This window comes from Oncorhynchus nerka, linkage group LG15 (genome assembly GCF_034236695.1).
Source record: "Oncorhynchus nerka isolate Pitt River linkage group LG15, Oner_Uvic_2.0, whole genome shotgun sequence".
Classification (NCBI taxonomy): Eukaryota; Metazoa; Chordata; class Actinopteri; order Salmoniformes; family Salmonidae; genus Oncorhynchus; species Oncorhynchus nerka.
The window spans coordinates 4,838,235-4,863,795 of NC_088410.1; the positions used below are offsets into that span (position 1 = coordinate 4,838,235).

General features: G+C 42.1%; 1 protein-coding gene and 1 long non-coding RNA gene across 5 annotated transcripts in view; one reads left to right on the forward strand and one right to left on the reverse strand.

The window, feature by feature from the left end:
• Positions 1-25,561, forward strand: part of LOC135560374 (uncharacterized) — a 300,103-nt gene that overhangs the window by 259,653 nt on the left and 14,889 nt on the right. The window lies entirely within an intron of this gene.
• LOC135560275 (zinc finger protein 14-like) lies at positions 1,745-25,481 on the reverse strand. The gene is made up of 4 exons (XM_065002136.1): positions 24,940-25,481; positions 19,477-20,478; positions 8,695-9,180; positions 1,745-2,703 (listed from the first exon to the last, which is right to left on the reverse strand). Exons 1-4 carry the CDS (start codon positions 25,253-25,255, stop codon positions 1,745-1,747), a joined length of 2,763 nt encoding a protein of 920 aa, XP_064858208.1. The 5' UTR covers positions 25,256-25,481.

The following is a 25,561-nucleotide window of genomic DNA, read 5'->3' on the forward strand; positions in this document are numbered from 1 at the left end:
ACCAATGAGGAGATGGGAGAGGCAGGACTTGCAGCGCGATCTGCGTTCTATTTCAGCCCTTGGCATCGCAGATGCTCGTTGGTGGGTGCAATAATTGAATAACATGGATTTCTACATTTGTTTTGCGTGCTCGCGCATGACGTGTCCGGTCTGGTCAGCATGTAAATTAACAACAGCTAATCAGCTAAGACAACAACAGGTAAAATGGCGATGGATGGCCAGAGAGGGTCAGTTAACGACACACAGGGCCTGAGTTCTGGGGCCGACAGATAAACAAAAAATAAACAAAATGGAGTACTGTGATTAATGAACAGCCCAGCAGTCATCAGCTATGTAGCCAAGTGATCATAGGGTCCAGTGAACAGCAATAGATGGAACAGGAAGCCGCGGGGTAGTCGTTACTACGGGAGACATGGCGTTTAAAGTTAGCAGGCCGGGGTAAGTAGAAATGTTTGCTCCAACATCCGGCAAAGGCCAGTTGAGGGCACAGCTGATGGAGTTACATCCGCAGACCAGTCGATGGATGGTACGGCGGGCGCCGTGTCGACAAAGGGTCCGGGCCAGATGGCGAAAGAAGTATTGTAGTTGTAGTAATTTCGTTTGCTAGTCGGGAGATGCTCCTGGCTTGCGGCTAACTGGTGCTAGCTTCGGAGCAGGGGCGTTAGCCACTATAGCCAATCGGTAGCAGCTAGCTAGCAGCGAGGATCCGATGCAAAGGTCCAGAACTTACAGTATGGATCCGGTGGAGTAGTGGATTGTAGCTGTGTTGGGGTAGAGTCATCGGCTGAGTAGCCGAGTGATCACAGAGTAGGCCGGGAGGTGGGCCTGGCTCAGGGCTAGCTTCGGGCTGGGTCACTCTGTGGCAGCTAGCTAGCTGTGATGATCAGGAGTAATGGGTTTACGGCAGGAATACGTAGTGGAGAAAACAGTCCAATACTGGCAGGCTGGCAAGTATCATCCAGGCAAAAAAAACGGTTGGTGTCTGTGCAGAAGGTAAAGGCCGCTAACAATGACTAAATAGCTAGTAGCTAATTAGCTGGTTAGCTTCTGATGGCTAGGTTCTGATGGGGCTCTAGCTATAAGGTCTAAAAAATAGCGGATCCGTATGACATTGGGTGAGGCGGGTTGCCGGAAGGTATATTTAATTTAAAAATTGAAAAAATATTAAAAATACATTTAAATATATACAAAAAGACAAAATACAAAAGTAAACGAGACGACAAACCACGTCTGCACTGCTACACCATCTTGGAATTACAAGATTACAAGAATTGTTATTAATTCAAATAAAATGCACATTAGAACATTTTAAAACAAAAGTAGCCATTTTGTTGTATGATTTCATTCATACCATTTGATTTCATGCGGCATAAACAAAAACACAAATTCTCAGTAAAAAGAGACAGAACATAGCTTCTTTATTCTCATGTACAACGAACCTTGAAAACCACGATGACCCTACCTCTTCAAAGAGTATCTTCAATAAATCTGACCTGAACTTGTCTTTTCCTACTAGCACTGACTTCACTGAGAACTATTTAATGAATGGAAAACATACTTACTATGCCTGTGATGTGTGGCTGTCTCACCTAGCTACCTTATGGTGAATTCAACAATTGTTATTCTCCCTGGATAAGAGTGTGTGAAATGTAATGGGATTTCAGTTCCCTTAATCGGGAAAAGGTCTTTCCACAATGAGAGCAGTGGTAGGGCTTCTCTCCGGTGTGTATCCTCTCATGCTCTTTTAGGTTCCATAACCGGGCAAAACTCTTCCCACACTGGGAACATTGGAAGGGCTTTTCCCTGTGTGTGTTTTCTCATGCTCTTTGAGATGGCATGACCGAATAAAGCTCTTTCCACACTGAGAGCAGTGGTAAGGCTTATCTCCAGAGTGAATTATCTTATGTAAATTCAGGTTCCCTAACTGGCAAAAACGCTTTCCACATTGGGAGCATTGGAAAGGCCTTTCTCCTCTGTGTGTAGAGTGAATTCTCTCGTGTATTTTCACGCCCCATAACTCAGTAAAACTCTTTCCACACAGAGAGCAATGGAAGGTCTTCCTTCCTTCTTTGTGTATTCCTTGGTGCCTAATTAGGGTCCTTAACCGGGTAAAACTCTTTCCACACTGGGAACATTGGAAAGGCTTTTCTCCTGTGTGCGTCCTCTCATGTGATTTCAGGTGTGCCAACAGGGTAAAACTATTTCCACACTGGGAGCATTGAAAAGGCTTTTCTCCTGTGTGTGTCCTCTCATGCCTTTTGAGGGCCTGTGATCGTGAAAAACTCATTACACAATAGGAGCATTGGTAAGGCTTCTCTCCAGAGTGAATTCTTTCATGCATTTTCAGGCTGTCTAACCGGCTAAAACTCTTTCCACACTGGGAACATTGGAAAGGCTTTTCTCCTGTGTGTGTCCTCTCGTGCTCTTTTAGGTTGTGTAACTTGGTAAATCTCCTTCCACAGTGGGAGCAGCAGTATCGTCCTACTGGTTTGGCAGTCTCTAGGTCTGGTTCCCCTGAAGGTCTCCTCTCTAGGTCTGGTTCCCCTGAAGGACTCTTCCCCAAGTCTGGTTCACCTGAATGACTCTTCCCTAAGTCTGGTTCCCCTGAAGGTCTCCTCCCTGGGTCTGGTTCCCCTGAAGGTCTCCTCCCTGGGTCTGTTTCCCCTGAAGGACTCTTGTCAGATGGAGAGTCTGGTCTCTCTCCTGTCAAAGACAGAGTATTTCGTTAAACAGAGACCTGAATGAAACCGCCACATGATAAAAAGTTTTCAGAACATTTCCATAATAAAAAATAAAATAACATTTATGAGCAGGTTGAAAGAGACAGTTGTATGGATGCATATACATCCTTCTTTGTGTACACTTGACAGTTGAAAACGCTTCATGTGCTAGTCATGTTGCTAGTTATGTTTGTCTTGATGCTAGTCATGTTGATAGTCGTGTTGCTAGTCGTGTTGCTAGTCATGTTGTCATGTTGATAGTCATGTTGATAGTCATGTTGATAGTCATGTTGCTAGTCATGTTGCTAGTCATGTTGCTAGTCATGTTGCTAGTCATGTTTGTCTTGATGCTAGTCATGTTGATAGTCATGTTGCTAGTCGTGTTGCTAGTCATGTTGCTAGTCATGTTTGTCTTGATGCTAGTCATGTTGATAGTCATGTTGATAGTCGTGTTGATAGTCATGTTGCTAGTCATGTGCTAGTCATGTTGCTAGTCATGTTGCTAGTCATGTGCTAGTCATGATGCTAGTCGTGTTGATAGTCGTGATGCTAGTCGTGTTGATAGTCATGTTGATATTCATGTTGCTAGTCGTGTTGATAGTCATGTTGATAGTCATGTTGATAGTCATGTTGATAGTCGTGTTGCTAGTCGTGTTGCTAGTCGTGTTGCTAGTCATGTTGCTAGTCATGTTGATAGTCATGTTGATAGTCATGTTGATATTAATGTTGATAGTCATGTTGATAGTCATGTTGATAGTCATGTTGATAGTCATGTTGCTAGTCATGTTGATAGTCGTGTTGCTAGTCATGTTGATAGTCATGTTGCTAGTCATGTTGCTAGTCATGTTGCTAGTCATGTTGATAGTCATGTTGATAGTCATGTTGATAGTCATGTTGATAGTCATGTTGTTTGTCATGTTGTTTGTCATGTTGATAGTCATGTTGATAGTCATGTTGTTTGTCATGTTGATAGTCATGTTGATAGTCATGTTGATAGTCATGTTGATAGTCATGTTGTTTGTCATGTTGATAGTCATGTTGATAGTCATGTTGCTAGTCATGTTGTTTGTCATGTTGATAGTCATGTTGATAGTCATGTTGTTTGTCATGTTGATAGTCATGTTGATAGTCATGTGCTAGTCATGTTGTTTGTCATGTTGATAGTCATGTGCTAGTCATGTTGTTTGTCATGTTGATAGTCATGTTGATAGTCATGTTGATAGTCATGTTGATAGTCATGCTGATAGTCATGTTGTTTGTCATGTTGATAGTCATGTTGATAGTCATGTGCTAGTCATGTTGATAGTCATGTTGATAGTCATGTTGATAGTCATGTTGATAGTCATGTTGTTTGTCATGTTGATAGTCATGTTGTTTGTCATGTTGATAGTCATGTTGATAGTCATGTTGTTTGTCATGTTGATAGTCATGTTGATAGTCATGTTGATAGTCATGTTGTTTGTCATGTTGATAGTCATGTTGATAGTCATGTTGATAGTCATGTTGATAGTCATGTTGATAGTCATGTTGATAGTCATGTTGATAGTCATGTTGTTTGTCATGTTGATAGTCATGTTGATAGTCATGTTGTTTGTCATGTTGATAGTCATGTTGATAGTCATGTTGATAGTCATGTTGTTTGTCATGTTGATAGTCATGTTGATAGTCATGTTGTTTGTCATGTTGATAGTCGTGTTGATAGTCATGTGCTAGTCATGTTGATAGTCATGTTGTTTGTCATGTTGATAGTCGTTGATGCTAGTCGTGTTGCTTGTCGTGATGCTAGTCCTGTTGATAGTCGTGTTGATGCTAGTCATGTTGATAGAGCGAAGACAACTGTCTCGGTCCCAGCATTTGATGCACCTGTCACCTGCTTCTGGATGAGAACGGGGTGAACAGGCCGTGGCTGGGTGGTTGACGCCTTGATGATCTTAATAACCTCCCTCAACAAAACAAAGGAGATGATCGTGGACTTCAGGAAACAGCAGAGGGACTACCCCCCGCCATCCACATTGTCGGGACAGCAGTGAAGAAGGTGGAAAGTTAAGTTCCTCGGCATACACATCACGGACAAACTGAAATGGTCCACCCACGCAGACAGTGTGGTGAAGAAGGCAACAGTGCCTCTTCAACCTCAGGAGGCTGAAGAAATTTGGCTTGTCACCTATAACCCTCACACACATTTATAGATGCACAATTGAGAGCATCCTGTCTGGCTTGGTACGGCAACTGCACCGCCCACAACCGCAAGGCTCTCAGAAGGTGGTGTGGTCTGCGCAGTGCATCACCGGGGCAAACTACCTGCCCTCCAGGTCATCTACACCACCCGATGTCACAGGAAGGTCAAAAAGACCATCAAGGACAACAACCACCGAGCCACTGCCTGTTCACCCCGCTACCATCCAGAAGGCGAGGTCAGTACAGGTGCATCAAAGCTGGGACTGAGAGACTGAAAAACAGCTTCTATCTCAAGGCCATCAGACTGTTAAACAGCCATCACTAGCACTAGGCTGCTGCCTAGATATGGAATTGAAATCATTGACTTTAATAATGCCACTTTAAACATGTTTACATATCTTGCACTACTCATCTCATATGTATATACTGTATTTTATACCATCTATTGCATCTTAGCCTATGCTGCTCTGTCATTGCGCATCCATATATTTACATGTATTTATTCTTATTCCATTTCTTTACTTATATTTGTGTTAGTATTAGGTAGTTGTGAAATTGTTAGATAAATGTTAGATATTGCCGCTATTGCCGCTCTACTGCGGAGGATAAGTTGATTAGAGTTACCTCTACTACAGAGGATAAGTTCATTAGAGTTACCTCTACTGCAGAGGATAAGTTCATTAGAGTTACCTCTACTGCAGAGGATAAGTTCATTAGAGTTACCTCTACTCCAGAGGATAAATTCATTAGAGTTACCTCTACTGCAGAGGATAAGTTCATTAGAGTTACCTCTACTGCAGAGGATAAGTTCATTAGAGTTACCAGCCTCCGATTGAAGTCCAAATACATGTTTCACAGAGTTCAAGTAACAGACAACATCTCAACATCAACTGTTCAGAGGAGACCTGCATGAATCACTGCAAAGAAACCACTACTAAAGGACACCAATAATAAGAAGAGACTTGCTTGGGCCAAGAAACACGAGCAATGGACATTTAGACCGGTGGAAATCTGTCCTTTGGTCTGATCAGTCCAAATGTTTATTTTATTTATTCCAACCACTGTGAGACACAGAGTAGGTGAAAGGATGATCTCTGCATGTGTAGTTCTCACTGTAAAGCATGGAGGAGGTGGTGTGATGGTTCTTCGCTGGTGACACTGTGATTGATTTACAATTCAAGGCACACTTAACCAGCATGGCTACCACAGTATTCTGCAGTGACACGCCATCCCATTTGGTTTGTGCTATGAACTAGATGACCTGGCCTCCACAATGACCCGACCTTTACCCAATTGAAATGGTATGGACCGCAGAGTGAAGGAAAAGCAGCCAAGAAGTGCTCAGCACGTGGGAACTCCTTCAAGACTGTTGAAAAAGCATTCCAGGTGACTACCTCATGAAGCTGGTAGAGAGAATGCAAAACTGTCATCAAGGCAATGGCTGGCTACTTTGAAGAATCTCAAAGATATTTTCATTTGATTAACAGTTTTAGGTTACTACATGATTCCATGTGTTATTTCATAGTTTTGATGTCTTTACTATTATTCTACAATGTAGAATAACTAACAGAACTCTGTCTACCGTGGTGGAAATATACCAGTGTATCTTCATGCCAATTAACATAACTCTGCTGGTTGTCCTGGTAACAGATACCAGTGGGAAGATCTATTTTATTTGTTCAAACTGAACTACAGCACTTTGGTGAGTAAAATCTGATCCTAACTTTTATAAGTTATATTTTCCAAGAATCTATGTCTAGGTATGTGCACATCCTCATCCTATACTTGTCCTCTGCTTTTAACTGCATTCAGCCTCACCTTGTCTGTGACTACCCCCCTCCCCCCACCACCACCTACAGGTGATCCCAGCAGTACCTTGTCTGTGACTAACCGCCCCCCCCCACCACTATCCGCAGGTGATCCCAGCAGCACCTTGTCAGTGACTCCCCCCCACACCACCACCACTATCTGCAGGTGATCCCAGCCTCACCCTGTCTGTGACTTACCCCCCCCACCACCACCTACAGGTGATCCCAACAGTACCTTGTCTGTGACGACTACCCCCCCCACCACCACCTACAGGTGATCCCAACAGTACCTTGTCTGTGACTACCCACCCCCACCTACAGGTGACACCAGCCTCACCTTGTCTGTGACTAACCCCCCCCACCTACAGGTGATACACGTGGGACAAAGGCCAAGCACATCAGAGGACCCCACACATAACCTTTTCCTAGGTTTTGAGCTGCTGACCTACTGAAGGAGATATAAGGTCTCACTGTTCAGCAAGAATAGGAGCAGGGCAAGTTTCAATCGTGCAGCCATTTGGCTGCTGAACAGTGGGACAGGTGAGGGCCCATCAGGCTGCTGAACAGTAGGACAGGTAGAGGCCCATTAGGCTGCTGAACAGTGGGACAGGTAGAGGCCCATCAGGCTGCTGAACAGTGGGACAGATAAAGGCCCATTGGGCTGCTGAACAGTGGGACAGGTGAGGGCCCATCAGGCTGCTGAACAGTGGGACAGGTAGAGGCCCATCAGGCTGCTGAACGGTGGGACAGAGGAGGGCCAATCAGGCTGCTGAACAGTAGGACAGAGAGAGGCCCATCAGGCTGCTGAACAGTGGGACAGAGAGAGGCCCATCAGGCTGCTGAACAGTAAGACAGGTGAAAGCCCATCAGGCTGCTGAACAGTAAGACAGAGAGAGGCCCATCAGGCTGCTGAACAGTAGGACAGGTAAAGGCCCATCAGGCCGCTGAACAGTAGGACAGAGAGAGGCCCATCAGGCTGCTGAACAGTAGGACAGGTAGAGGCCCATTAGGCTGCTGAACAGTAGGACAGGTAGAGGCCCATCAGGCTGCTGAACAGTAGGACAGAGAGAGGCCCATCAGGCTGCTGAACAGTGGGACAGATAAAGGCCCATTAGGCTGCTGAACAGTGGGACAGAGAGAGGCCCATCAGGCTGCTGAACAGTAGGACAGAGAGAGGCCCATCAGGCTGCTGAACAGTGGGACAGAGAGAGACCCATCAGGCTGCTGAACAGTGGGACAGAGAGAGGCCCATCAGGCTGCTGAACAGTGGGACAGATAAAGGCCCATTAGGCTGCTGAACAGTGGGACAGAGAGAGGCCCATCAGGCTGCTGAACAGTAGGACAGAGAGAGTCCCATCAGGCTGCTGAACAGTAGGACAGGTAGAGGCCCATCAGGCTGCTGAACAGTAGGACAGGTAGAGGCCCATCAGGCTGCTGAACAGTAGGACAGAGAGAGGCCCATCAGGCTGCTGAACAGTGGGACAGATAAAGGCCCATTAGGCTGCTGAACAGTGGGACAGAGAGAGGCCCATCAGGCTGCTGAACAGTAGGACAGAGAGAGTCCCATCAGGCTGCTGAACAGTAGGACAGGTAGAGGCCCATCAGGCTGCTGAACAGTAGGACAGGTAGAGGCCCATCAGGCCGCTGAACAGTAGGACAGAAGAAGGCCCACGGTCAAACAGTAGGCCAAAGAAATGTGTGACTTATGTACTAACTTTCCAGCTTTCCATACTGAATGTTTTCTAGTGTAGTGTGTTTGTGTACCTAAATGAACTTCCATGTAAAATGGACAATAAAGAATATTGTATCATATCAGTAATTTAAAGTTTAAAAAATGCATGTACCAATCACAGATAATCCTTTAATATTTCCTACAGTACTGAACAACATATTCATGTGTAGTACTTCATTAGAATGCACCTTTAAAAACCACACATTGGTTCAACAACTGCCTGAGTTTGTGCCTCTGTTTCAAAGACCATACTCACTGGTGTTAATCAGGTCTTCAGTCTCCTCCCCAATTTCTTCCCTTTCTTTCACTCCCAAAATGTCCTCCTTTTTTATTGAGGGAGCCTCCTCTTCCATTTTGAAAGCTTCTATCTCCTCCTCTTCCACTGTGACAGCCTCTACCCCCTCTTTCACTCCAAACGGTTCTTTCTCTTCTTTCACTGTAACTTCCTCCTCTTCCATTTTGAAAGCTTCTATCTCCACCTCTTCCACTGTGACAGCCTCTACCCCCTCTTTCACTCCAAACGGTTCTTTCTCTTCTTTCACTGTAACTTCCTCCTCTTTAATTCTGAAAGCTTCTATCTCCTCCTCTTCCACTGTTACATACTCTATTCCCTCTTCCATTCCAAACGGTTCTTTCTCTTCTTTCACTATAACATCCTCCTTTTTAATTCTGAAATCTTCTTTCTCTCCTTTCACTGTGATATCCTCCTCTTCTACCACGATAATGTTCAGCCCCAGAGCTTCTTTAGCAGAGGGGGAGTAGTTTAGCGAGCTCATTGGTCAGGGATGCTAGCTAGCATTAGTGACTAGCCTAGTCTAGTCTTAGCTCAGTATCACTCTTAACAATGTAGTACATTTAACAAGCATATTACGTTTAAATTGTGTTAAAAACCAGATTAATATACAAATTATCAAAGGAGTTTCAATGCATCAGTTTATTGTTGGCTAGTAAGCTACCGAGGTGGCTGACTTAGTTGCCATTTTGTTTTTAGGAAGAGTCCCGTCCCGTCCACTAGATTATGGGTCACGTACAAATAAAATCAACTGAAAGACTCACATCGCCATCTGCTGACTGGAGTTGGTAAAGCAGTTATTCACAACATTTATTCTGGCAAATAATAATAATATCAAAATGGGCAAATACATTTCAAATGAGAAAATACATTTTCTCTAACCCCTTACAGCCAATACTTTCCTCATCACAAGATAAGATAATTACTTTTTTTCATCCCAATGGGGAAATGTTGTTTTTCTGCTCTGTGTATATACAAACAAATCATCAAACATACAAAGGACATCAAGACAACTGCAGACAATAAACATGAGAAGAAAAGATGAGCTTCTACTTCAGTCAAATTTATTGTAAAAAGCCTTTACATTTCTTACAGAAATAATAAGGAGTTTTATTGTTAGATTAAACAAAGATGTAGAGGCCTACTCAATAACATTAATAACTATTTTAGTGGTGACTCAAATCTGTAGCCTATAGTACGGTGAGTAGTCTAGATAGCTCATTTAGAAACATCTGTAGCCTGTAGTACGGTGAGTAGTCTAGATAGCTAATTTAGAAACATCTGTAGCCTGTAGTACAGTGAGTAGTCTAGATAGCTCATTTAGAAACATCTGTAGTACAGTGAGTAGTCTAGATAGCTCATTTAGAAACATCTGTAGCCTGTAGTACAGTGAGTAGTCTAGATAGCTCATTTAGAAACATCTGTAGCCTGTAGTACAGTGAGTAGTCTAGATAGCTCATTTAGAAACATCTGTAGTACAGTGAGTAGTCTAGATAGCTCATTTAGAAACATCTGTAGTACAGTGAGTAGTCTAGATAGCTCATTTAGATACATCTGTAGTACAGTGAGTAGTCTAGATAGCTCATTTAGAAACATCTGTAGCCTGTAGTACGGTGAGTAGTCTAGATAGCTCATTTAGTAACATCTGTAGCCTGTAGTACAGTGAGTAGTCTAGATAGCTCATTTATAAACATCTGTAGTACGGTGAGTAGTCTTGATAGCTCATTTAGAAACATCTGTAGTACAGTGAGTAGTCTAGATAGCTCATTTAGAAACATCTGTAGCCTGTTGTACAGTGAGTAGTCTAGATAGCTAATTTAGAAACATCTGTAGCATGGAATACAGTAAGTATTCTAAGTCTAGATAGCTCATTTAGAAACATCTGTAGCCTGTAGTACGGTGAGTAGTCTAGATAGCTAATTTAGAAACATCTGTAGCCTGTAGTACGGTGAGTAGCCTAGATAGCTCATTTAGAAACATCTGTAGCCTGTAGTACGGTGAGTAGTCTAGATAGCTAATTTAGAAACATCTGTAGTACAGTGAGTAGTCTAGATAGCTAATTTAGAAACATCTGTAGTACAGTGAGTAGTCTAGATAGCTCATTTAGAAACATCTGTAGTACAGTGAGTAGTCTAGATAGCTCATTTAGAAACATCTGTAGTACAGTGAGTAGTCTAGATAGCTCATTTAGAAACATCTGTAGCCTGTAGTACAGTGAGTAGTCTAGATAGCTCATTTAGAAACATCTGTAGCCTGTAGTACAGTGAGTAGTCTAGATAGCTCATTTAGAAACATCTGTAGCCTGTAGTACAGTGAGTAGTCTAGATAGCTCATTTAGAAACATCTGTAGCCTGTAGTACAGTGAGTAGTCTAGATAGCTCATTTAGAAACATCTGTAGTACGGTGAGTAGTCTAGATAGCTCATTTAGAAACATCTGTAGCCTATAGTACAGTGAGTAGTCTAGATAGCTCATTTAGAAACATCTGTAGTACAGTGAGTAGTCTAGATAGCTCATTTAGAAACATCTGTAGTACAGTGAGTAGTCTAGATAGCTCATTTAGAAACATCTGTAGTACAGTGAGTAGTCTAGATAGCTCATTTAGAAACATCTGTAGCCTATAGTAGGGTGAGTAGTCTAGATAGCTCATTTAGAAACATCTGTAGCCTGTAGTACAGTGAGTAGTCTAGATAGCTCATTTAGAAACATCTGTAGTACAGTGAGTAGCCTAGATAGCTAATTTAGAAACATCTGTAGTACAGTGAGTAGTCTAGATAGCTCATTTAGATACATCTGTAGTACAGTGAGTAGTCTAGATAGCTCATTTAGAAACATCTGTAGTACAGTGAGTAGTCTAGATAGCTCATTTAGAAACATCTGTAGTACAGTGAGTAGTCTTAGTCTAGATAGCTCATTTAGAAAAATGTAATATTATTATTCTTCCCTTTGAAACATTTACAAATAGTAATAGAAATCGACATCTCTGTCTAATTCCATCTCCATCTGTTTCTTTCTCGTAAGCCTTTGCCCCATCCTGGAATCTGAGACTTTATGGGAATCTGTGGTAGAGAAGAAGAATGTATGACAATTTTGGCATAGACACTATACATTACCCCCTAGTTATCATCATCGTGATTTATATAGTTTAGGCATATAGCTAGTTACCTAGCTAGTGTTTGTGTTATCCAGCTAGCAATAACAGTGTTTGGTAACATTAATATGTTTGCTAGCGTTTAGTTATATTGAAAAGGGGTAAACGTTACTCATAGTGTGTTGACTCAAGTAGCTAGCTAGCTAACGCTAACATGCTGGGTGTGTCTCACCTGGAGAACAAGGTTCAGGAAGGATAATACCACCGAGCCCAGCTAACGTTAACCAGCTAGCTAGTAGCTACCATAGCATATTGCGAGCTTTAGCCAGCCAGCTAGCTAGTAGCTACCATAGCATATTGCGAGCTTTAGCCAGCCAGCTAGCTATTAGCTACCATAGCATATTGCGAGCTTTAGCCAGCCAGCTAGCTAGTAGCTACCATAGCATATTGCGAGCTTTAGCCAACCAGCTAGCTAGTAGCTACCATAGCATATTGCGAGCTTTAGCCAGCCAGCTAGCTAGTAGCTACCATAGCATATTGCGAGCTTTAGCCAGCCAGCTAGCTAGTAGCTACCATAGCATATTGCGAGCTTTAGCCAGCCAGCTAGCTAGTAGCTACCATAGCATATTGCGAAAGCTTTAGCTAACCAGTCAGTCAATGTTAAAATACAAAGTAATGTACTCAAATAACTTTGTGGTAATGAAAGCAAAAACAGATTTTTCATTTTTTTTTGCAAATGTATTTAAAAAAAAAAACACTATTTATATAAGTATTCAGACCCATTGTTATGAGACTCGAAATTGAGCTCAGGTGCATCCTGTTTCCATTGATCATCCTTGAAACGTATCTACAACTTGGAGTCCACCTGTGGTAAACTAAATTGATTGGACATGATTTGGGAAGGCACACACCTGTCTATATAAGGTCCCACAGTTGACAGTGCATGTCAGAGCAAAAACCAAGCCATGAGGTCGAAGGAATTGTCAATAGAGCTCCGAGACTGGTTCCTCGACACAATCCTATGGCACCATCCCTACGGTGAAGCATGGTGGTGGTACCATCCCTACGGTGAAGCATGGTGGTGGCACCATCCCTACGGTGAAGCACGGTGGTGGCACCATCACTACGGTGAAGCACGGTGGTGGCACCATCACTACGGTGAAGCACAGTGGTGGCACCATCACTACGGTGAAGCACAGTGGTGGCACCATCACTACGGTGAAGCACGGTGGTGGCACCATCACTACGGTGAAGCACGGTGGTGGCACCATCCCTACGGTGAAGCATGGTGGTGGCACCATCCCTGCAGAGACGGTGAAGCATGGTGGTGGCACCATCCCCTACGGTGAAGTATGGTGGTGGCAGCATCATGCAATGCAGATGTTGTTCAGCGGCAGGAACTGAGAGACTAGTCATTCATTATGGGGTATTGGGAATGATGAAGGGGCGCAAAGTACAGAGACATCCTTGACGAAAACCTGCTCCATAGTGGTCAGGACCTCAGACGGGGCGGACTCGATCGAACATCTCTGCAGAGACCTGAAAATAGCTGTGCAGCGACGCTGCCCATACAACATACCTGACGCTGAGAGCTTGAGAGGATCCGCAGAGAAGAATGGGAGAACCTCCCCAAATACAGGTGTGCCAAGCTTGTAGCGTCATACCCAAGAAGGCTGTAATCGCCCCACATAGGTGCTTCAACTAAAAGTACTGAGTAAAGGGTCTGAATACTTATGTAAAAGTACATGGTTTTTTTTATACATTTGCAACATTTTCTAAACATCTGTTTTTGCTTTGTCATTATGGGGTATTGTGATGTCATTATGGGGTATTGTGATGTCATTATGGGGTATTGTGATGTCATTATGGGGTATTGTGTGTAGATTGATGAAGGGGGAAAAACAATTGAATCAATTTTAGAATATCAAGCTCTAACGTAACAAAATACATTGTAATTCTCATAGTTATATTGTAATAAGACAATATTCACGTTGTCGGTTCCAGAAGGGTAGTTAATGTTAACAACGTTGAGGTAGCTAGCTAGTTAACTACACGATTCACAATAGCTACCGTGAATTTCCCTGCCTGGTACAAGATAGCAATATGACGATAGCTTTAGTACATTAGCTATCATGCAGTGTGAAATAATACATTTCGACTATCATAGCTCTGCATTCTATAGAGAAAATAACCTTGGCATGCTTTTCAATCCTTTGCCCTTCTGACTCCTAGCTATACTAAGCTATCTAATGACATTACTGAGATGGGTCTATACTAGTTACCTAATGACATTACTGGGATGGTTCTATACTAGTTACCTAATAACATTACTGGGATGGGTCTATACTAGTTACCTAATAACATTACTGGGATGGTTCTATACTAGTTACCTAATGACATTACTGGGATGGTTCTATACTAGTTCTAATACTAGTGTTCTAATACTAGTTACCTAATGACATTACTGGGATGGTTCTATACTAGTTACCTAATGACATTACTGGGATGGTTCTATACTAGTTACCTAATGACATTACTGGGATGGTTCTATACTAGTTACCTAATGACATTACTGGGATGGTTCTATACTAGTTACCTAATGACATTACTGGGATGGGTTCTATACTAGTTACCTAATGACATTACTGGGATGGTTCTAATACTAGTTACCTAATGACATTACTGGGATGGTTCTATACTAGTTACCTAATAACATTACTGGGATGGTTCTATACTAGTTCTAATACATTACTAGTTACCTAATGACATTACTGGGATGGTTCTATACTAGTTCTAATACTAGTTACCTAATGACATTACTGGGATGGTTCTATACTAGTTCTAATACTAGTTACCTAATGACATTACTGGGATGGTTCTATACTAGTTCTAATACTAGTTACCTAATGACATTACTGGGATGGTTCTATACTAGTTCTAATACTAGTTACCTAATGACATTACTGGGATGGTTCTATACTAGTTCTAATACTAGTTACCTAATGACATTACTGGGATGGTTCTATACTAGTTCTAATACTAGTTACCTAATGACATTACTGGGATGGTTCTATACTAGTTCTAATACTAGTTACCTAATGACATTACTGGGATGGTTCTATACTAGTTCTAATACTAGTTACCTAATAACATTACTGGGATGGTTCTATACTAGTTACCTAATGACATTACTGGGATGGTTCTATACTAGTTCTAATACTAGTTACCTAATGACATTACTGGGATGGTTCTATACTAGTTCTAATACTAGTTACCTAATGACATTACTGGGATGGTTCTATACTAGTTCTAATACTAGTTACCTAATGACATTACTGGGATGGTTCTATACTAGTTCTAATACTAGTTACCTAATAACATTACTGGGAGGGTTCTATACTAGTTACCTAATGACATTACTGGGATGGTTCTATACTAGTTACCTAATGACATTACTGGGATGGTTCTATACTTAGTTACCTAATGACATTACTGGGATGGTTCTATACTAGTTACCTAATGACAGTACTGGGATGGTTCTATACTAGTTACCTAATGACATTACTGGGATGGTTCTATACTAGTTACCTAATGACATTACTGGGATGGTTCTATACTAGTTCTAATACTAGTTACCTAATGACATTACTGGGATGGTTCTATACTTAGTTACCTAATGACAGTACTGGGATGGTTCTATACTAGTTACCTAATGACATTACTGGGATGGTTCTATACTAGTTACCTAATGACATTACTGGGATGGTTCTATACTAGTTATCTAATGACATTACTGGGATGGTTCTATACTAGTTACCTAATAACATTACTGGGATGGCCCCTTGGTTCTATGGCTATGAAGATGTTGTGTATGGATTGTAGAAGTGTTATGCTCAACTCTTCTGCATGACAATCATTATTGGTTATACATAAAAGACCATGTAGTGAATATTACAATACAATCCTAGTAACAGCCGTGTGCACTTTTGTTTTCTTCTGTAGGATTTGAGTTTTAAAGAGAGCCGCAGACCCGCCCAGGGGCACAGGATGCAGAGAGAATTGGACAGGAAGACGTATCCAACAAAGCAGGATCAGTGAGTTTGTCTCACCTGGTGCTTCGGTTGTTATTTTATGTTTTTAGAAGCTTTAAAAAAAATTGTCTAATTGACTCAATAACCAAGTTTAGATTTCCTAATGAGCCAGAAATGTCATAGTTATTTCTGGTTCTTTATCAAAGTTAGATGGCTAGCCCTCTGTAATGAATTTCCTCCTCTTCTTCCGAAGAAGAGGCGAAAAACGGATCAGAGGACCAATATGCGGCGTGGTAAGTGTCCATGGTTCTTTTTTAATACGTTAAGATACACATGAACAACTGACTACACATGAACAACTGACTACAACAAACAAGAAATGTGAAACTCAAAACAGTCCTATCTGGTGCAAACACAGAGACAGGAATAATCACCCACAAACACACAGTGAAACCCAGGCTACCTAAGTATGATTCTCAATCAGAGACAACTAATGACACCTGCCTCTGATTGAGAACCATACTAGGCCGAAACATAGAAATACTCAAATCATAGAAAAACAAACAGACTGCCCACCCAACTCACGCCCTGACCATACTAACTAATACAAAACACAGGAAATAAAGGTCAGAACGTGACAGTACCCCCCCCCAAAGGTGCGGACTCCGGCCGCAAAACCTTGACCTATAGGGGAGGGTCTGGGTGGGCTTCTGTCCGTGGTGGCGGTTCTGGCGCGGGACGCGGACCCCACTTCAACATTGTCTTAGTCCGCCTTATTGTCCGCCTCCGTGGCTTTCTCACCATGGCCACCCCTCTCAATGACCCCACTGGACAGAGGGGCAGCTCGGGACAGAGGGGCAGAAGCTCTGGACAGAGGGGCAGGGGCTCGGGACAGAGGGGCAGGGGCTCGGGACAGAGGGGCAGGGGCTCGGGACAGAGGGGCAGGAGCTCTGGCGCCTCTGGGCTGAGGGGGCTCCCAGCGCAGCGCCGGACAGGCGGGAGGCTCCGGCAGCGGCGCCGGACAGGCGGGAGGCTCCGGAGCGGCGCCGGACAGGCGGGAGGCGCCGGCGGACAGGCGGGACCACCTGCAGGGAGGAGACAGAGAGACAGCCTGGTGCGTGGGGCTGCCACAGGAACCACCAGGCTGGGGAGACCTTCAGGAGGCTTGGTGTTAGGAGGAGCCTGAAAGACCGGGCTGTGGGGGAGCACTGGAGCTCTGGTGCGCAACCTTGGCACCACTTCCCCAGGCTGGACAACTACTCTAGCCCGGACCCTCCAGAGTGCAGGCACAGGTTGAACCGGGCTGTGGGTAAGCACGGGAGATCTAGTGCTTACTACACGCACCTCTTCCTTTGGCTCCACTCCCACATTTGCCCGGCACGAGCGGAGCACCAAAACTGCGTACCGGCGACCAGACCCGCTGAGCAGGCACCATACGCCCTGGCTCAATGCCCACACTCGCATGGCACTCTCGGGGCTGCCCTATAGCGCACCGGGCTATGGGCACGCACTGGCGACACCGTGCGCTTAACCGCATAACACGTGCCTGACCAGTAATGCGCTGCTTATCATAAGCACGAGGAGTGAGCTCAGGTCTGCTACCTGGCTTAGTACCACACCTCGTGTGCCCCCCCCAAAAAAAAAAAAAATTGGGGCTGCCTCTCGTACCTGTCGCACTGCCGTGCTGGCTCCTCATATTGCCGCTGCTCAGCTTTCGCTGCCTCCAGCTCTGCTTTGGGGCGGCGATTTTCCCCAGCCTGTGCCCAGGGTCCCTCTCTGTTCAGTATCTGCTCCCATGTCCAGGAGTCCTGTGATGCTGGCCGCTGTTGTTGCTGCTGCTGCTGCTGTCGTCGCTGCTGTTTACCACGCCGCTTGGTCCGAGTTGGTTGGTGGGTGATTCTGTAATGAATTTCCTCCTCTTCTTCCGAAGAGGAGAGGCGAAACGGATCAGAGGACCAATATGCGGCGTGGTAAGTGTCCATGGTTCTTTTTTAATACGTTAAGATACACATGAACAACTGACTACAACAAACAAGAAATGTGAAAACTCAAAACAGTCCTATCTGGTGCAAACACAGAGACAGGAATAATCACCCACAAACACACAGTGAAACCCAGGCTACCTAAGTATGATTCTCAATCAGAGACAACTAATGACACCTGCCTCTGATTGAGAACCATACTAGGCCGAAACATAGAAATACTCAAATCATAGAAAAACAAACATAGACTGCCCACCCAACTCACACCCTGACCATACTAACTAATTACAAAACACAGGAAATAAAGGTCAGAACGTGACACCCTCTCAATGTGAATATGTACATTATGAATAAATACTGTTGGAATAGTTTTTTTATTTTTTTAAATGTACATGAAGATGTGACCAAATATTCCCTTAAATCCACACTCTGTAAGATCCATATGCAACTCAAATGTAAACAATAGATGATTTGTAGTGCTTTGAGGAATGAGGTCCACTCAGTCACACAGACACACACATAGAAAACCCAGAGCCAGAGTTTGTAAAGGACCATTGAATCACAGAGAGCGTACAAATTGAAACTGTCTCGCTCGCTATTAAAACTGCCATACTTAATTTTTTCAATTCATGTCTTTAGATTAAAAAGACTTAACACATGTATTGTTGAATAGGCGTTTTTAAAAGGCCCAGTACAGAGTCAGAAACGTGTGTGTTTATAAATATGTCCACACTGAGGTTGGAATAATACTGTGGAAATGATGACCATGTCCTTGCAGTGTAAGAGCTGTTTCAAAAGACCACCTGAAATTTCAGCCTGTTTTGGAAGGATGATGATATCATCATCAGGCAGGTAATTAGTTATCAAATCAATATGAAAAACCTCTCTGTCAAGAAGAGCTAGTTCAGTTGTTCCCTCCCCACTCAGTCCCATCAAAATGTTTGCTTGAGAAATTGCTCTTTGCTAAGAAGTTATTTTGGTTTTGACCATTTGAAATTGAAAAACCTTACAGTAAGGTACCTAAATATTACAGTAAGGTACCTAAATATTACAGTAAGGTACCTAAATATTACAGTAAGGGACCTAAATATTATAGTAAGGTACCTAAATATTACAGTAAGGTACCTAAACATTACAGTAAGGTACCTAAACATAAGAGTAAGGGACCTAAATATTACAGTAAGGTACCTAAATATTACAGTAAGGTACCTAAACATTACAGTAAGGTACCTAAATATTACAGTAAGGGACCTAAATATTACAGTAAGGTACCTAATTATTACCCAGAAATGATTTGATATCGAGATGTTTTTAAAAACAGGCTGCATTGGACCTTTAAAGCTAGAATCTTTAGTTTGACCGAAAATTATAGTTTAAACTATAATCTGTTTTGAGGCTCATACAATGTGTGTTTACATTGTTTACAAAACATTGGTGCAAATCAAGCGTGTATTTTGGAATCTGAGTATGACAGTTGAACGAAGCTCATGAGGCATTTTATGAGTTATGTTCATCAAGAATCAATGAGTATGTATCATTAATTTAGAGGTTTAAAAAAAGTAGGCAGCAACTAAGGATTCTAGCATCGAACCAAGTTGATTTTACGTGACATGAACAAAAACACAAAATTCTCAGTCAAAAACGTAAGTCAGAACACAGCTTCTTCATTCTCTCATGTGCTTTCAGGCACCATAACCGGGTAAAACTCTTTCCACACCGGGAACAGTGGTATGGCTTCTCTCCCGTGTGTGTCCTCTCGTGCTCTTTTAGGCTCCCTAACTGGGTAAAACTCTTTCCACAATGAGAGCACATTGGTTTTTCGCCTGTGTGTATTTTTTCATGCGCTTTCAAATGACAACGCTGAATAAATCTCTTTCCACACTGAGAGCATTTGAAAGGCCTCTCTACAGAGTGGGTTTTCTCATGTTTTTTCAGGTCCCATGGTGATAAAAACACGTTTTCACACTGGGAGCATTGATACGGCTTCTCTACAGCGTGTGATCTTTTATGCCTTTTTAAGTTCCCTAAATGGGTAAAACTCTTTCCACACAGGGAGCAATAGTAAGGCTTCACTCCTGTGTGTGTCCTCTCGTGCTCTTTCAGTTGCCCTGGCCAGCTAAAACTCTTTCCACACTGGGAACAGAGGTATGGCTTCTCCCCTGTGTGTGTTCTCTTATGTGACTTCAGGGCTCCTGATGAAACATATCTATTTTCACACTCTGAGCAGTGGTAGGGCTTCTCCCCTGTATGTGTCATTTCATGCATTTTCAGTTTCCTTAACTGGATAAAACCTTTTCCACATTGGGAGCAGTAATAAGACTTCTCCCCTGTGTGCGTTCTCTTGTGTTCTTTCAGGTGGCTTAACCGGATAAAACTCTTTCCACACTGGGAGCAGTGATGAGGTTTTTCCCCTGTGTGTGTCCTCACATGTTCTTTTAGGTTCCAAAACCTTGTAAAACTCTTTCCACACTGGGAACATTGGTAGGGCTTTTCTCCTGTGTGTGTAATATCATGGTTTTTAAGGCTCCCTAACTTGGTCAAACTCTTTCCACACTGGGAAGAGTGGCGTCGTCTTGCTGATTTGGACGTCTCTGGTTCTTCTGAAAGACGCTTTTCGCTGTCAGAGTGAGAGTCTTGTCTCTCTCCTGCCAAAGACAAATAAATAGAGCATTTAGTTAAATACTAAACTGAAGACCCTAAAACAAACCTGAATGATACCTAGGGTTTAATCCAGACTTTGTCTCTCAAAATTAGTTCAGTTTGAAGAACATTCTAGAACATCCTGGTTGGGTTCTGAATGCGTGGCTATATTTGAAATGAACGGACTTCTTTTCAAAATAATTGTCAACACATAGCCCAATGTTAAGGTGTGAGAGGTTCACTGTAGCTCCGCGTAATCTGTCCATTCACAATTCACCTGTGGGAAGGAACATGGCTGCTCTCAACACCAGACAACAGAAAGAGTTGGCCACGACTTTTCCAAGAGACTGTGCGTGAGGAAATTACCTCTGCCCTCCACTTGCAATTAAGACCGATAAATTAATCTCTTGCAGTGATCCACTTCTAAAGTGGACACCTACTAAGTCTCGCAATGAACTCAAAATGGCATTGGTCCTCGAGGGCTGATGGATAACATGAATAAAGGCAAATCAGCTGGATCGGACGGTATTCCTACTGAGGTCTATTTAAAAATGTTGGTATCAATATTTAGACTTTGGTACTTTCTTTGCTTTCAGGCCCCTGGGGAAAGGGTGTTATGGGGGGGGGTCTCTGGTAATTTTTGGGGGAGGGTGTAAGGGGGCTGATAAGCTGGGGGGCTAGGTGGGGAGGGAAACATGGTTTCTGGCTGTGGAGGGAGGATGAGGGCGGGTGGGGACTGTGGAGGGAGGATGAGGGCGGGTGGAGACCGAGGGGGCTGTGGAGGGAGGATGAGGGCGGGTGGGGACCGAGGGGGCTGTGGAGGGAGGCTGAGGGCGGGTGGGGACTGAGGGGGCTGTGGAGGGAGGATGAGGGCGGGTGGGGGCTGTGGAGGGAGGATGAGGGCGGGTGGGGACTGAGGGGGCTGTGGAGGGAGGATGAGGGCGGGTGGGGGCTGTGGAGGGAGGATGAGGGCGGGTGGGGACTGAGGGGGCTGTGGAGGGAGGATGAGGGCGGGTGGGGGCTGTGGAGGGAGGATGAGGGCGGGTGGGGACTGAGGGGGTAATGGGTTGGTGGGGAAGGAAACATGGTTTCTGGCTGTGGAGGGAGGATGAGGGCGGGTGGGCGGGGGGGTAATGGGTTGGTTATCTTTTTATGCAACTCTTTAATTGTTCTTTTGTTTTCTGTAAAAACTCAGTCAGATTGTCTGTTTGTAACAAAATAAAAAGTTTGGTCGCAAAAAAATAAAATAAACATAAACATAATAATATTAATAATGTGGAGTTTCAACTCTAATCTTCTCATGGAATGTCATGATGTCATAATCAGAGCTCTGTAATAATAGATAATGTCATGATGTCATAATCAGAGCTCTCTAATAATAGATAATGTCATGATGTCATAATCAGAGCTCTCTAATAATAGATAATGTCATGATGTCATAATCAGAGCTCTCTAATACTAGATAATGTCATGATGTCATAATCAGAGCTCTCTAATACTAGATAATGTCATGATGTCATAATCAGAGCTCTGTAATAATAGATAATGTCATGATGTCATAATCAGAGCTCTCTAATAATAGATAATGTCATGATGTCATAATCAGAGCTCTCTAATAATAGATAATGTCATGATGTCATAATCAGAGCTCTCTAATAATAGATAATGTCATGATGTCATAATCAGAGCTCTGTAATAATAGATAATGTCATGATGTCATAATCAGAGCTCTCTAATAATAGATAATGTCATGATGTCATAATCAGAGCTCTCTAATAATAGATAGTGTCATGATGTCATAATCAGAGCTCTCTAATAATAGATAATGTCATGATGTCATAATCAGAGCTCTCTAATAATAGATAATGTCATGATGTCATAATCAGAGCTCTCTAATAATAGATAATGTCATGATGTCATAATCAGAGCTCTCTAATAATAGATAGTGTCATGATGTCATAATCAGAGCTCTCTAATAATAGATAATGTCATGATGTCATAATCAGAGCTCTCTAATAATAGATAATGTCATGATGTCATAATCAGAGCTCTCTAATAATAGATAATGTCATGATGTCATAATCAGAGCTCTCTAATAATAGATAGTGTCATGATGTCATAATCAGAGCTCTCTAATAATAGATAATGTCATGATGTCATAATCAGAGCTCTCTAATAATAGATAGTGTCATGATGTCATAATCAGAGCTCTGTAATAATAGATAATGTCATGATGTCATAATCAGAGCTCTCTAATAATAGATAATGTCATGATGTCATAATCAGAGCTCTATAATACTAGATAATGTCATGATGTCATAATCAGAGCTCTGTAATAATAGATAATGTCATGATGTCATAATCAGAGCTCTCTAATAATAGATAATGTCATGATGTCATAATCAGAGCTCTCTAATAATAGATAGTGTCATGATGTCATAATCAGAGCTCTCTAATAATAGATAATGTCATGATGTCATAATCAGAGCTCTCTAATAATAGATAATGTATGATGTCATAATCAGAGCTCTCTAATAATAGATAATGTCATGATGTCATAATCAGAGCTCTCTAATAATAGATAATGTCATGATGTCATAATCAGAGCTCTCTAATAATAGATAATGTCATGATGTCATAATCAGAGCTCTCTAATAATAGATAATGTCATGATGTCATAATCAGAGCTCTCTAATAATAGATAATGTCATGATGTCATAATCAGAGCTCTCTAATAATAGATAATGTCATGATGTCATAATCAGAGCTCTCTAATAATAGATAATGTCATGATGTCATAATCAGAGCTCTCTAATAATAGATAATGTCATGATGTCATAATCAGAGCTCTCTAATAATAGATAATGTCATGATGTCATAATCAGAGCTCTCTAATAATAGATAATGTCATGATGTCATAATCAGAGCTCTCTAATAATAGATAATGTCATGATGTCATAATCAGAGCTCTCTAATAATAGATAATGTCATGATGTCATAATCAGAGCTCTCTAATAATAGATAATGTCATGATGTCATAATCAGAGCTCTCTAATAATAGATAATGTCATGTCTCCAGGCTGAGCAGAGCTCTGTAATCTAGATAATGTCATGAGGCTGAGCAGAGCTCTATAATAATAGATAATGTCATGTTTATATGAGCAGAGCTCTATAATACTAGATAATGTCATGTCAGAGCTCTCTAATAATAGATAATGTCATCAGGCTGAGCAGAGCTCTAATAATAGATAATGTCATGTTTATAGGCTGAGCAGAGCTCTGTAATAATAGATAATGTCATGTTTATAGGCTGAGCAGAGCTCTGTAATAATAGATAATGTCATGTTTATAGGCTGAGCAGAGCTCTGTAATAATAGATAATGTCATGATGTCATAATCAGAGCTCTCTAATAATAGATAATGTCATGATGTCATAATCAGAGCTCTCTAATAATAGATAATGTCATGTCTCCAGGCTGAGCAGAGCTCTCTAATAATAGATAATATCATGATGTCATAATCAGAGCTCTCTAATAATAGATAATGTCATGATGTCATAATCAGAGCTCTCTAATAATAGATAGTGTCATGATGTCATAATCAGAGCTCTCTAATAATAGATCATGTCATGTCTCCAGGCTGAGCAGAGCTCTGTAATACTAGATAATGTCATGTTTACAGGCTGAGCAGAGCTCTATAATAATAGATAATGTCATGTTTATAGGCTGAGCAGAGCTCTATAATACTAGATAATGTCATGTCTCCAGGCTGAGCAGAGCTCTCTAATAATAGATAATGTCATGTCTCCAGGCTGAGCAGAGCTCTATAATAATAGATAATGTCATGTTTATAGGCTGAGCAGAGCTCTGTAATAATAGATAATGTCATGTTTATAGGCTGAGCAGAGCTCTGTAATAATAGATAATGTCATGTTTACAGGCTGAGCAGAGCTCTATAATACTAGATAATGTCATGTCTCCAGGCTGAGCAGAGCTCTGTAATACTAGATAATGTCATGTTTACAGGCTGAGCAGAGCTCTATAATAATAGATAATGTCATGTTTATAGGCTGAGCAGAGCTCTATAATAATAGATAATGTCATGTTTATAGGCTGAGCAGAGCTGTATAATAATAGATAATGTCATGTTTATAGGCTGAGCAGAGCTCTATAATAATAGATAATGTCATGTTTATAGGCTGAGCAGAGCTCTATAATAATAGATAATGTCATGTCTTTAGGCTGATCTGAGCTCCATGATAATAGATAATGTGGACTAATGTCATTGGATGCATTCGATCCATTGTTTCCGTTTTGTTAGTGGCCCACTGTATAATGGGTTACACGTCTTACATTGTAGCTTTAATAATTCCCACAGTAGAGAACGTATTGAAGTATCGAACTTCAGTGGAATGCCACTTTATAACCACACATTGATTTGCGCCCTGTTGTTAAGATAGTACTCACTGGTGTTAATCAGATCTCCATTCTTCTCTTCTTCCTCCTCTATAACTGTGACAGTAATCTCATCCTCCTCCTCTTTCACTTTTTCAACTGCATCCTCCTCTTCTTTCACTCTGAACGCGCCTTCCTCTTCTTCCACAGTAACATCCACCTCCTCTTTCACTGAAACGTCTTCCTCTTTCACTGAAACAGCCTCACCCTCTACTTCCCTTTTAACCGTGATAGCCTCCTCTTCCTTCTCCTCTTTCACTGGACCTTCTTTCTCCGTCCAGCAGTCCTCCTCTTCTTTAGCAGGTGGGGAGTAGGATAGTGAACTCATGGTCGGGAACGTTAGACTATCCCAGTGCTAACTAAAACAGCTAGCTAGCTGACAACGTAAATATTAAAGTAACTAGTAAACAGTGTGTTTAAAACACCGAGGTTAATATACACACAAATTGTCTAAATATTACCGGTTTTATGTTTGCTAGCGAACAACCGATGTGGTTTAATCAGTAGCTTGTCGTCCTTGTTGAAGAAGTGTCCCGTCCCGTCCACTAGATTATACGTCACGCAACGAGCATCAGCTGAAAGACTCCCATCGCCATCTGTTGACTGGAGTTAAGTACCGCAGTTAATAAAGGAA